The sequence below is a fragment of the Balearica regulorum genome, chromosome 31 (genome assembly GCF_011004875.1).
Source record: "Balearica regulorum gibbericeps isolate bBalReg1 chromosome 31, bBalReg1.pri, whole genome shotgun sequence".
Lineage (NCBI taxonomy): Eukaryota > Metazoa > Chordata > Aves > Gruiformes > Gruidae > Balearica > Balearica regulorum.
This window is the reverse complement of record NC_046214.1, coordinates 762,766-775,149: the sequence shown is the minus strand read 5'-3', so window position 1 is coordinate 775,149 and position 12,384 is coordinate 762,766. Positions and strand designations below refer to the sequence as shown.

The following is a 12,384-nucleotide window of genomic DNA, read 5'->3' as shown; positions in this document are numbered from 1 at the left end:
GTATTTCCCTGTGGCCCACGAAGAAGACCCTGGTGGGGAAAGTAAGCCCTGCAGTCCATGGAGGACTCAACACCGAAGACGTTGGACAATTCCTGAAAGAATGCTGGATGAACAACAGCCCATGCTGGAGCGGGTTTGTCTTGAAGGACTGTAGCCCATAGGAGGGACCCCATGGGAAAAGTCTTTGAGGGAAGGAGCAGCAGAGAGGAACTGTTATGGACTGACCACAACCCCTATTCCCCATCCCCCTGTGCTGCTCAGTGGGGAGGAGATAGAGGAGTTGGGAATGAAGGAGCGAGTGAAGTGGAGCCAGGGAGAAAAGGGTGGGAGGAAGCCCTCCCTGGGGAAGGAGATAAGGTCTTCCACCAGCCCCATGCTTCTTCCACCCTCAGCCTTTGCAGTTGTACATGCCTGGTCTGCCCGTTTCCCTTTACCACTGTCACGTTTGTACAAGGCCCACAGACATCTTGGCACGGCCAGTGTAAGCTGGCCTCCACCAAACCTGGAGCCCACCTGGCCTTGGGGTCAGGGAGGAGCCAGATCCCCTCTGCTCGGGGCTGGGCACAGCTTTCCCCTGGGAACCTCCCTGAGGAGCACTCCTCCTGGGTGCCAGACTGTGGCCTGGCACGGGTGGCACGGGGACCAGGGCTGCTGGGGCAGGGCTGAAGTAGCTCAGCTGGGAGAGTGTTAGACTGAAGATCTAAAGGTCCCTGGTTCAACCCTGGGCTTCAGCAATCATTTTCTCCCTTAGGTTTTTGCAGACCTGCCTGCCTTCCTCCAGCCTGCCCCAGCCCTGCTTGCTCCTTCACCTCTTGCCAGAGCACTGTCCCAGCTCTGTAGCTGCAGACCTGCAGCTCAGAAGGAGCCTTCCTCCAGCACCACGAGTCCCCAGCCTCCCCCTGGGCAGGACTCTCCATTCAGTGCTCCTCTGGGGTGGTCTCCAGCTCTCCCTGCTTCCCTGCTGCACAGGGATCAAGATCTCTCCACTGCACGGTCTCTGCAAAGACCCTGTCTCTCTCCTCTTTGTCATTCTCCATGGTGCACAGACTGCTCCTCTCCTCACACCCCCCTTCACCTGGTTCTCAGTTCCCAGACCAGAGGCCACTGTCCCCCCCCACTCCCAGGCAGAGGCACTCCCTGGAGCTGAGGCCTGAATGGCAGCATCCTTCCTCTGGAGGTCTGTCGCAGCGAGACCTCTGATGTGCCCAGGACAGCTGAGCAAGCCGTGCTGAGGATCACCCACTGCAGTGCATGGGCATCATGTGTAGTCACACGCTGGCCTGAGCAGAGTTTCTTGCCCCCTCTCCTTGACCCGCCTGCTGCAAGGACTGATGAAACACCTCTGTGCTCCTCTCTGGGCATCAGCCCCAGGGAGATGGAAGCCCGCCCTTCACCCCACCTCCAGGGATGCTGGCGGGGACCGGGTGGTGCAGGGGGAGGCCCGCTACCTGGATGAGGGGGTGAGAGGTTTCTGTTCCCATGTCCCCCCACCGCACACCCTGGGGTGCCATCAGAGCCTGGGGACACCTCACCCCAGGGAGGGTGTTTCCCTCACCCTGTTCCTCTGCTCCCCCTGTGGATCTGGGGACAGATGGGAGACAGACGGGTGTTGCCCTGGGTGGCAGAGGAGGCTCAGGGGTTTTTCTCCTCTCCATCAAGCCCAGAGTGGGTCAGAGCGTGGGAGCAGCGCCTGCAGCAAGAGCCTCCTTCTGCCCCATTGCCCTGCTGAGACGTGGAAGGGGCAATGCTCTGCAGTGCATCCCTGTGCCAGGATCAGGCCCCCGTGGAGAGGCCGTCCTGACTTCCCCCATCTCAGGAGGCTTCAAATGCTGTTTTCTGCAGAGGGTCCCCTGGCACCCAGGGGACGACAGGGCTGTGCTTGTCATAGACGTGTCATGGCAGGAGAGTGTCTGTCCTGCTGGCAGGCGTGAAGGGGATGTAGCTCAGTGGCAGAGCGCCCGCCCCGCATGTGGGAGGTCCTGGGTTCGATCCCCGGCATCTCCAAGGGTGCTTTTTCCCTGAGTCCCCAGCCTCAGGCGGGTACAGGCTGGAGCTGGAGCACTCATCCTCTCCAGGCACTGTGGGCCTGCCCTGCCCACCCAGGGCCTGTCTGTGGGGTGAGGAGGACTGTGTGCGCTGCCTCTGCTGAGCCACCTCCCAGAGGTGCTGGACCTGAGCTCAGGTGGAGATCCCATCCCAGGTGGGAAACAAACCCCCTGTGCCAGCAGCTAGGGGTGTCTGAGCTGGACCAGCCTGGACAGGCCTGTGGGACTCCCAGCTGGTGGAATGACATTTCATACCCTGTCCCTGTCTCCAGGTCTTTTTCCCTCTGCCATCACCACTGCCTTGAGCAGAGGAACCCAGAGCTGCTGAGGTCAGGCACAGCCCTGCAGAGGTGGGACTGCTGGGGCTGGTACCCACCTCTTGTTCCTGGGGCTTTGGTGTCTCCATCCAGCCCATGTTGGTGGGATCGGGGAGACACAGGCCTGTCCAAAGCCATGCACAGGCAGCAAGGGCCAGGAGATGGTGCCTCAGCTGTTCCCCCACCAAAACCACCTGCAACCCAAATGGGACATGAGACATGGCCTTCCACTGCAGGGTGCTCAGTGCCCCCCAGGAATGATGGGCCCAAATTCAGAAAGTGCAAAGTTAAGTGCAGTGCAAAGTGAAGCCCAGTGCGAAGTTAAGTGCAAAGTGCAAAGTGAAGCCCAGTGTCTGCCCCGTGCCACCTCCCTGCCAGCTCTGCCCTCCCCCAGGGGTAACATTTCTCCCTTACTCTGGCACCTGGCAGAGCTTTGCCTCCTCCTCCTCCTCCTCCTCAGGGAGATGAGCCACAGAGCCTGGGGGTGTGTGAGGGGGCAGCACACCTGAGCAGAAAGAGCCCGTTTCAGGGTGTTTGGGGGCCTGAACAGTCTGGCCCTGTGGGCTGGGTCTGTTCTCTGCAGCAATGTGGGATCATCACTGTACCCCAGATCTGTGCTTGCTCCTGCAGCAGCTCCCCAGGACCTACACAAGGGGCCTGATGGTGAAACCCCAACCCTCTGCACTGCTGCCCCACACTGGGCAGAGCACTGCTGTGGAAAGCCCTCAGGAGAGGAGAGTTATCAGGGCGAGACCCCCCAAGTTCATCATCACGCATGACACACATGGACACTGCAAACACAGCCTCCATCCCCTGGAATCTCCAACTGAGGGAGGCTCCAACTCTGCATCTCCACAGGGCCAGGGACTGTGAGCAGGAAAGCCCTAGGAACAGGACAGAGGAGTCCGTGAGCCTGAACTTCCTCCATGCCCCCCCAAGGTTACCCCAGGGGTGCAGAAGCTTCAGCAAGGAATGGGGCAACACTGCTGTGGGAGAGGCTCTTGGTGACAGCTGCCTCCTCCCCTCTTCTGCTCTAGGGCCAGATCCTGCTGTTTGCAGTGCTACCCACCTGTGGCTGCTCCCCTGCAATGGACACCCAACACACCTTCTGGTCTGCAGCAGAGAAGCCCATCAGGGAAGAGATTTGGAAAGAACCAGTGGGACCAGGGAGGGCAGTTTGAGCTCCATGTTCCTGCCCAAGTGTCAAACCCTTCTCCTTTCCTGGTTCTCATGTGAGTCATTTCTCTGCCCATGGGAGCTGGGGCAGGTGAAAGCCCCAGCCCAGGGAGAGGGACCCTGGCTCAGCTCCCAGCACTGCCGGCTTTAGGGGAGGGACACAAAATACCCTCTGCCATGGAAATGTGCCCAAATTAGCAGCCTCCCAGACAGGACCTTCTCCAGAGCAGGGGCTGGATGATGGCTTTTGGCAGCAGCCCATGTCTCCTGGGGATCCTTTCTCCCTCCCCTGGACTCTCCCTCCTCTGCCTCCCTTCACTGAGGGAAAGGTCCCCCCATTGCTCCTGCTCTCATCCCCCCTGCACCTGCACACAGGTACTGCCCCCACACAAACCCTCCCTGACACCCCTGGGAGGCAGCAGGAGGGCAGGGCTGGGGGCTGGAGCGCAGCAGGACGAGGGGGTCCCAGGGCTGCTGTGGGGCTTTACAGTCCCTGCCCAGGAAGGAGGCAGCTCTGGGGATCTACCAGCACTGCTCCAAGGTCTGTGAGGGCCCAAGGGAGCAGGAACAGCTCATGGAGACTGGGCACCTGGCAGAGCCAGGGAAGGGGCAATTCCAGCCCCATGTGCCCCAGCAAGTGGCTCTCTACCCTGTGCCAGGACAGTGGGGAGCGGAGCTGCCTCCTAACCCCTGTGGGAGGTGATCCATGGGACGTGATACCCCCTGGGGCTGGATGGGGTGTTCAGGGCACCGCGGCCACCTTAGGGCTCGTTTCTGTGGGGCCAGAGCCCAGGGTTCACCCCAACACAGCAGCTCTGTCATGCCCTCTGTGCCACGGGACCAGTGTGGCCCAGGCAGGGCCTGGGGGAAAGAGCAGCTGGGGAACCCCAGGGTGAGGAGATGGGCGCTCCCTCTGGGGTGCATCTCGGGACCTTGCAGAGAGCCATTTTTGCTGGAAGCTCTGGCTGGCAGGATGGAAATGTCTCTGTCAGCAGGAATATTCCCCAGGGAACATGGGCTCTCGCAGCTCCACAGCCTGACCCTGAACCCACTGTCCCCAAGACGTGCCCCTTCCTCACCGCCATCTCCTTGTGCTCTGCTCCCCCCGATCAGCCTCAAGGAGACACCCCGACACCTGGGCAGGCAAGCACCAGCTCTGGGTCATACCCACAAAGGCTTTTAAGAAGAACAAATGTGGAAGCAGGGGGTAAACACAGGAGAAGAAAACCAGAGGCAATGCCCGGCTGTTTCTGCTGCCCGTGGGAAAAGGCAGACGGTTCCCTGGTGCTCACGGCTCTCCCAGCTGCACAGACCTCTCCTCCCTCCTGGCTGCACCCAGCTGCACAGCAGGGACGGGCTGTCCTGGCCCGGGGCCCAGGGACTGTTGTGCACTGAGCTTTGGTGTCACAGCCTTGGTGTCCTCAGGGGGATGTGCCAGAGACACCTCCTCAGCATCGTCATAGCCTGTGCTCTCCAGGGACAGGGACCAGGCATCTCCCTCAGCTCCAGGGGCCCCAGCACTTCTCTGCGAGCGCAGCTTTGGCCCTGCAGGCAGCAAGGCAGCCCACTGCACTTTAGTCCCATGAGGTGCTCCTCCTGGTCTGTACATCACCTCCCCCCCTTCTCCTCACCACTCCTGAGATGGTCAGCTCCCTCTCCCACCCCCGGTCCCCCCAAGGAAAACTCTGTGGGTAGGATCTCCTGTCCCAGCATTTTCGCTTTCAGTATGTCAGTGATTCACCTGTCACAAGGCATAGCACCCCAGGAACCGTCAGCGCTATCTTTCCCTCTCACTTCCAGGTGCATCCCTGGGCCCTGCTCCCTTCTCTGGGGCCCTGGGCATTTCCCAGTCTCCCTGACCAGATGCAGGATCCTCCCCAGGGTCAGAAACCCCCCTGGCATCATCGTAGCCATCAGCTGGATCACCTCTGGGCACCACAGGCATGTCTGAAAGGAGAGGAGAGCTGGTGACAGTGAGAACACATGTGCTGCAGAGCAGAGGATGGGAGGATGCTCAGAGACATGGGGCTCAGACACTGCTTTTTCGCAGCACCACAGGAGACCCCCACCCATGTCCTCTCCAGCTCTAACAGTGACACCACTGTCCATCCTAAGTCTGCAGGGAGGAGAGATCCACCCCTTCCTGCTCCCCATTACCTGGGGCTGACCCCGGACCATCCTCCTCCCCCTCACTGTCCCTGGGGTGGGGGTGCACCTTGGTCAGGGACCCCTCTGAATAGGAGCCTGGAGAGAGGCGATGCAGGTGTTATGGGAGTGCGCTCTGCTGACCCAGCCTGTGCCCAGTGCTGCTGGGGACAGGGGACCCACCGAGCCAGGGCTGCATGGGGAGGAGGGCTCAGGACTCAGCCTGCTCCCCTGGGACAAACCCCCTCTCACAGGGGCTCCCAGACCTGCCCCGGGACAGCCCCTTCCCTCACCCCTCTGGTGCCAGGTGGGATGCAGGGACAGGCAGAGAGGGGCTGTCCCTGGCTGGGACGGGCAGAGCTGGTGGGGAGGAAGCTCCTCTCCCACGCCCACCACCTGGCTGCTCTCCCCACACACCCCACAGCCCCACAGCTGCAGGGACCATGGGCCAGGGGCCTGCAGGGGGTCAGCCTTGGCTGGGGGCCAGGGCAAAGAGCCCTGCAGATGTGCCCCCCATGCAGGATCCACACCCACCTGAGCTCCTGAACCTCGCCTGCTTCTCCCATGCCGGGCTGTAACCGATCTCCTCGTACAGGGCCTCAGGGATGGGCTCCCAAGCTCTCTCGGAGCCTGCAGACAGAGGCAGGGCTGGCTCAGGAATGGGCAGAGAGGGGACGGCATCGTGCTCTGCTCCAGCAGCCCTCTTCCCCTGGGCCAGCCCAGGGCTGGCCCCACAGCACAGCCCCACTGCGCTGTCCTGTCACCGCTGACACTTCTTCAGGAAGGGCAATGTCCCCATGGATATGGTCAGGGGCAGCAACACCCTCACACCATCCCCTTAGAGACAGCCCTCGTGCCCCTCCGGGCTCTGGGCCACGTCCCTGGTGCTGAGCTTGGAGCAGCTCCTGCCTTTCCTCTGCCCCTGGAGCTGCCCCCTCCCTGCCCCATGGATCCATAGCACAGTCCCTGCCTTGCTGGGGGGTAGGTATGGGTTGGAGGGAGGAACAGCCTGGGGGCCTGACACCACAGGGATGGACCCTGCTGTCCCATGCTTCTCCCAGCATCTCCCCTGCCCCACAGCCCCCTCCAGAGCTGCCCAGAGCACTGCCAGTGGCACAGCCTCACCTGTCTCCCCTCTGCTCCCATCTCCCCCAGCACAGCTCTGCTGTCTCTCTCCTTGCCCCACCCCTAACTCCCCCAATTTCTGGACTCTCTCTACCCCTTGCTGCTGGTGGCCCACGGTCAGGCAGTCAATGGGGCAGCACATGGGAATGCAGGCCGCACACACTCTTGTCCCCCCAGCTCTGCCTGTACCCCTCACTGACACCCCACAGCACCCCTAGCCTTGCCAGGAGGCATCTTCCCCAGGGACCATGGGGGAAGGACCCACCTCTGCGCCCAGCCCTAGCGCTCCACGCTTGCCTGGCCAGGAGGGCCAGGAGCAGGCAGAGAAGGGCTCCCAGGATGATGCAGATGATGACAGGCAATAAGTCTCTCCCACTGCCTGTCATACGGCCCCAGGTGGGATCTGCACAGGCAGGAACACAGAAATAGCAGCAGCAGGCCTGGGAGAGGTGGGGGGCTGGGACAGCCCAGTCCTGACCCCCCTTACACCGGGGGTAAGGGACCCCAGGGTGGGAGTGATGGGGAAGCTCCCACCCTACCGGGTAATGACAGCCCTCCTGAAACCCCATCCCCCACCGCTACCCCAGTGACACCTCTTGGGAGTTTGAATCCCCGGCAAGGAGCCCCTTCCCTCTGGCTGTGGGTCACAGCCTGGCCCTGGGAAGACCCAGCGCTGATGGGGAGGACAGCTTACCTGCTCGGGGGGTTGGTGCTGCCATCCTGGGTGCAGCTGCAGAGGAGGAGAAGGAAAGCTGGGCTGAGAGGCTGGGTGTGCAGGTACCAGGGAGCCTTCTCTCTGGCACGCCGTGTGTGTGTGTGCACATGTGCGGACATCCCTGACACATCCCACCCAAAGTGTCCCTCCTGTGGGGCTGGTCAGGGTGGCCAGGAAGGAGCCCAGGGCCATGGGCAGGACAGTGCAGGCAGCCCGGGAGATACCCCTGGGGGCTGCAGGGCCCTACGGGCAGAGGCTGGAGGACATCCAGCCCCACAGAAGCTGCTGCCCACTTGGCACCAGGCTCCCAGGCTCTGCACGGACAGCCTTGGTCTCAGGAGCTCTACAGCCATGCTGGGACCCAGCGGGGAAAACACCTGCCCCAGATCCCTGCCAATACCCCCGTGAGGAGTCCCAGCCCTGCCCCTCACCCGAGCAGTTCACGGCAGCGTCCTCCTTATGCCGGCAGGCACCGCTGTCCCCAGGCCGGGCCCAGCAGTCCTGCAGAGACGGCTCTGTCCCCCGGCACTCCACCTGCTCCAGCCAGATGGGGCCCGTCCCCTCCCCAAAGGCAGCCTCGCCCAGGGCAGACACTGCGGGGCCACAGCCCAGCTGCCTGCATGCCACCTCGGCATCCTGCATGTCCCAGGAGTCGTCGCACACCGTCCCCCAGGAGCCACGGTGCCACACCTCCACTCTGCCCGAGCACCCGTTCTCGCCTCCCACGGCACGAATCTTCTCCCTGTCTGGAGAAGGCAGAGACCTCTCAGGGCACGGGACAGCAGGCAGAGCCCTGCCAGCAGAGACAGGCATGCAGAGGAGCAGCTACCTGTGCAGCTCGTGGAGTTTGGGCACGTGGCCCCCAGGGCCGGGGGCGTTTCTGGCTGTCTCCCTGGAGAAGGAAATGCAGCGGTGAAGGGGCTGCTGCAGGGGGGTCGCGTGGCAGACAGCGGGGCTGAGTTCTGCTCACGCATCCCTGTGCAACCTCTCTCATGGCAGCAGCTGAACCCCGGTCACTCAGGGGACACACACGGCACACGGTGGGGGACCCTGACTGCTCAGCCCCAAAGGGAGCCTGGTTCACAGAGCAGCAGGAGGAGGGGACGCTCCTTGGAGCCCTGACAGGTCCCTTCTGAGACCTTACCTGGAGACACCTCTGCCTCCCCCAGGCACTGCTGGGAGCCCGGCTGGCAACTGCTGGTGACTGTGTGGGGCTCTGAGAGCTGAAGTCCCCTTTGTGCCACCAGCAGCAGCAGCAGCAGCAGGAGGGTCTGGCATGGGAAGGAAAAGCCCCTGTGGGCTCTGTCTCTGCCTTTGACAATGCCCAGCAGGGAGCAGGAGCTGGGGATGCTGGTGCCCGGGTGGCTCAGACTTACCGTTGCAAGTGAGGTGGGTCTCATCTCGCAGGTCATCGCAGGACTGTGGGTCCCAGGGAGCGGAGGGACACTGCCAGAAGGAGCTGTTTCTCTCCCCACACTCCACGCGATCCAGCCAGGCGGGGCCAGTCAGCCTGCCAGAGGCCGGGTATGGTTCCAAGGATTTTGCATCCCCGCAGCCCAGCTCCTTGCAGGCCAGCGACACCGTTCTGGGAGTCATTGAGTTGGAGCAAACACTCCCCCATGTCCCATTATAGAAAACCTGCAGGCGCCCGGAGCAGTTGGTGCTGTTCTCCAGCCTCAGGGCCACGAACTCTGGGAGGAAAGGCACCGAGGGGGAACAGGCTGGTCTGGAGCCGTGGGAGCAGGGGTACCCCTGCAGCCCCCATGCCCTCAGCCAGGCAAAGGCACGGCCAGCAAGTTCCCCTTGCACCAATGGGCAGAGAAAAGTCCCTGATGGACACAATCCTGCCCTCCCCACTAACCCTTGGGGACAACTGAGCTCCCCAGAGACCCCCAGTAGGACTGAGGGGACCTGTGCACGTGTGTCCCCAGGATGGGCTTGGGCAGGGGCTCAGAGGCAGCCAGGGACAGACTCGAGCGTTGCCGGCTCTCCCCTTGGCCCGGCCTCCCAAAGCACTGGGCTCCCACCACAGCTCCCAGCACAGACCTGAGCAGACGACTCCTGCGTCCTCTTTGTGCCCGCAGTCGTGCTTCCCCCAGGACCCTGCCGGGCAGTCCCAGAGAGCAGCTTTGGCCCTGGAGCAGTTCACGCTCTCCAGCCAGATCTGCCCGGAGCCTTCCCCAAACTGAGCAGAGCCAACCGCCTCCACTGCCCCTCCACAGCCCAGCTGGTGGCAAACGACAGCGGCATTGGACAGGTCCCAGCCATCATCGCAGACGGTCCCCCAGCTGTGCGGGCAGTAGATCTCCACTCTCCCAGCACAGCACCCGGACCCATTCACCAGCCGGACCTGCCGGCTCCCTGCAGCGGGAAAAAACCCCGGCTGCTGTCAGGGGCTGGTGCCCACCCAGCCCAGAGCCTGGGGGGCCCCGGCAGTGCCACTCACCCCAGCAAATGACCCCCACGTCCTCTGCAATCCTTGCTGCCAGAGCACTCTCGGGCAGGGATGTGTTGCAGAGGGTCAGGTTGGCCTCACGCCCTGCGCACTGCACCCCTCGCAGCCCCACGGGACCCGTCCCTCTCTCAGGCATTGGGGGGTTGTAGGCTGTCTCTGCCTCTCCGCACCGCAGCTGCCGGCACACCACGCTGGCCTCCTGCATGTCCCACTCGTCATCCAGGACTCTGCCCCACGTCCCGCGCTGGAAGATCTCCACTCGCCCGTCACACCGGCTCCCTCCACCCACCAGCCGCAGGGATGCGGAGCTGGCTGAGCCTGGGGAGAGCAGCCATGCCCCAGCCCGCAGCAGCACCAGAGAGCCCAGGAACCTGAGCTGCCTCTCCAGGCTCTGGAAACCTCACGGTGCCCTGAAGCTCACCTGCCTGCCCCCAGCCCTCTCCAGTGAGCTTCAGGAGCAGGTTTCCACAGGGCTGGTTTCCCAGCCTTCCTGGGCAAGACCCTCTCTGTGCTCTTGCTGGGGCAGAACCACCCAGCATGTCCCTGCTGAGGCAGATGGGGCAGCTCCCGCAGGAGGGAGCAGCAGGTGGTGCAATGGTCTGGGGATGGGCAGCACCAGGACAAGCCTTGCCCAACCTCAGCGCTGGCATTGGTACTGCTGAGACACGGGGCAGCACACACGTCTCTGTCCCTCTCTGCACCTCTGGGGAACGGGGACTGGGAGCCAGTGTCCCTGGCAGGGAGCAGAGCGAGGGGGCCCTTTCAGGCCAAACAGGACCAGCTTGGGTCTTGTGCTGAGCAGAAGCCAGGGCAAAGCCCAGTCCTGCTCTGCAGCTCACACCCCTGCTCTGCTGCTGCTGCTGCTGCTGGGGACATGTGGGCAGCCCCTCTGGGTGTGGGATTGGGCTCTGTGGGACTCTCTGTGGGGCTGGGACAGGGCTGTCTGCAGCCGGAGGGATGGAGCTGAGCCCCACAGCCCCATCCTGGGCCTGTCCCACAGCATGAGACGAGGGGACCCCAGGCCTGGCTCAGTCCTCATCTCTCCCACATCAGAGTTCTCAGTCTGAGCACATCAAGCTCTCCACATCACTCCTGGTGAAGCTGGGGTTTCTCCTGGGAGAAATTCGCCCTGCTGCTGCGGGGGTCGCCATGGGGTCCCTTGCTTTGGGCAGCCGTGTCACAGCCAAGAGGAAAATGGAGTCAACACAGTGTGTTCCCAGCACTCACCTGAGCAAATGACAGCAGCGACATTCTCCTGGGAGCATGGTGAGGCTCCCAGGGCAGTCACTGGGCACTGTCCCAGGTGGCCTTTAGTCCCATCACAGTGGAACGACTCTCTCCAGGTGGGGCCGGTGCCTCTCCCAAAATGCCCTCCTCCAGGAATGGACTCAGCAAACCCACAGTTGAGTTGACGACAGAGAACATGGGCGTCCAAGAGGTCCCAACGGGAAGCACAGAGGGTGCCCCAGGTCCCCAGCACCTGGACCTCCACTCTTCCATCACAAGCTGTGCTGCCATTCACCAGCCTGAACCCTGTGTACTCTGGGGACAGAGGAAGATGAGAGGCTGCGTTGGTGCTCTTACAACATCGGTAGCTGGAGGACAGGCCAGACAGACAGCCTTCCTTTCTGCTCCTTCTGCAGTCTCTTGGCGCTGCAGAAAACCACATCACCCCTCCTGTCTTCACACCCAGCACAGCACAGGCCCTGTCCTGCTCCCCGTCCCCAGCTCACGCTCAGCATTCAACACCCCACCCCGAGTCCTTACTTGTGCAGGTGAGACTGGCATCGTTGGCATGGGTGCAGGGCTGGTCCCTGGGGGACCCTCTTGGGCAGGAGGCGAGAAGGGATTCATTCCCCAAACACTGCAGCTCTCTGTCCCAGATGGAACCAACACCTTTTCCAAAATGCGCTGCCCCAGGCACGGACAGGGCTACGCCGCACTGCATCTCCCCATAGACCACGTCAGCAGATTTGGGACCAAAGTCTGAGTCACAGACAGCTTTCCACTGGTTCCCGTCACGGATCTCCACTCGTCCTGAGCAGCGGCTATCCCCTCCAACCAGCTGGACAAATCCTGGAGCAACCAAAGACCTCTGTGAGGTCCCAGAACCCTCTGGCAGTTGCCTGACCATGCCTCACCTCATCTCAAAGTTAACCACAGGCAAAGAGCCTCACAACCATCCCAGCAGCTGCCAGTGGGTGCTGATGGCACAAACACACCAGAGACCCCATTCCACTCTTCAGAAGTTAGCAGAGCACTCAGGGGCTGGCTTTTCTCCAAAACCCACAGCCAGAGGCACCACTTAGGTCAACTGCTGCTATTCTGGAGACCCTGGGGTGCCAGGAACTGGCCCCAGGCCCTGCAGCACCCACAGCTCTTGGCCCCAAGCAGATGGTCCCAGGT

The 12,384-nt window shown here is 62.5% G+C and overlaps 1 protein-coding gene and 2 non-coding genes across 3 annotated transcripts; 2 read left to right on the top strand and 1 right to left on the bottom strand.

The window, feature by feature from the left end:
• The first annotated feature begins 661 nt into the window (after positions 1-661).
• Positions 662-734, top strand: TRNAF-GAA (transfer RNA phenylalanine (anticodon GAA)). Its single transcript has one exon. It is a non-coding gene; the product is annotated as a tRNA-Phe (tRNA).
• A 1,198-nt stretch (positions 735-1,932) lies between these two features.
• On the top strand, positions 1,933-2,004 carry TRNAA-CGC (transfer RNA alanine (anticodon CGC)). The gene has a single exon. It is a non-coding gene; the product is annotated as a tRNA-Ala (tRNA).
• A 2,822-nt stretch (positions 2,005-4,826) lies between these two features.
• Positions 4,827-12,112, bottom strand: LOC142598831 (scavenger receptor cysteine-rich type 1 protein M130-like). The gene is made up of 13 exons (XM_075738255.1): positions 11,746-12,112; positions 11,206-11,520; positions 9,970-10,296; positions 9,570-9,884; positions 8,900-9,214; positions 8,353-8,415; positions 7,955-8,269; positions 7,503-7,538; positions 7,074-7,211; positions 6,203-6,313; positions 5,696-5,782; positions 5,333-5,485; positions 4,827-5,083 (listed from the first exon to the last, which is right to left on the bottom strand). Exons 1-13 carry the CDS (start codon positions 12,110-12,112, stop codon positions 4,827-4,829), a joined length of 2,799 nt encoding a protein of 932 aa, XP_075594370.1.
• Between the last annotated feature and the right edge of the window lie 272 nt (positions 12,113-12,384).

Bases quoted from the DNA above. Each gene is read 5' to 3' on its own strand.
- LOC142598831 (XM_075738255.1), bottom strand. From the start codon at position 12,112: ATGGTCAGGCAACTGCCAGAGGGTTCTGGGACCTCACAGAGGTCTTTG. The intron at 7,212-7,502 runs GTAAGCTGTCCT...CTGCCTGTGCAG, and splicing joins AGCACCAACCCCCCGAGCAG to ATCCCACCTGGGGCCGTATG. The intron at 5,084-5,332 runs GTGAGAGGGAAA...TGCTGCCTGCAG, and splicing joins GCCCAGGGATGCACCTGGAA to GGCCAAAGCTGCGCTCGCAG.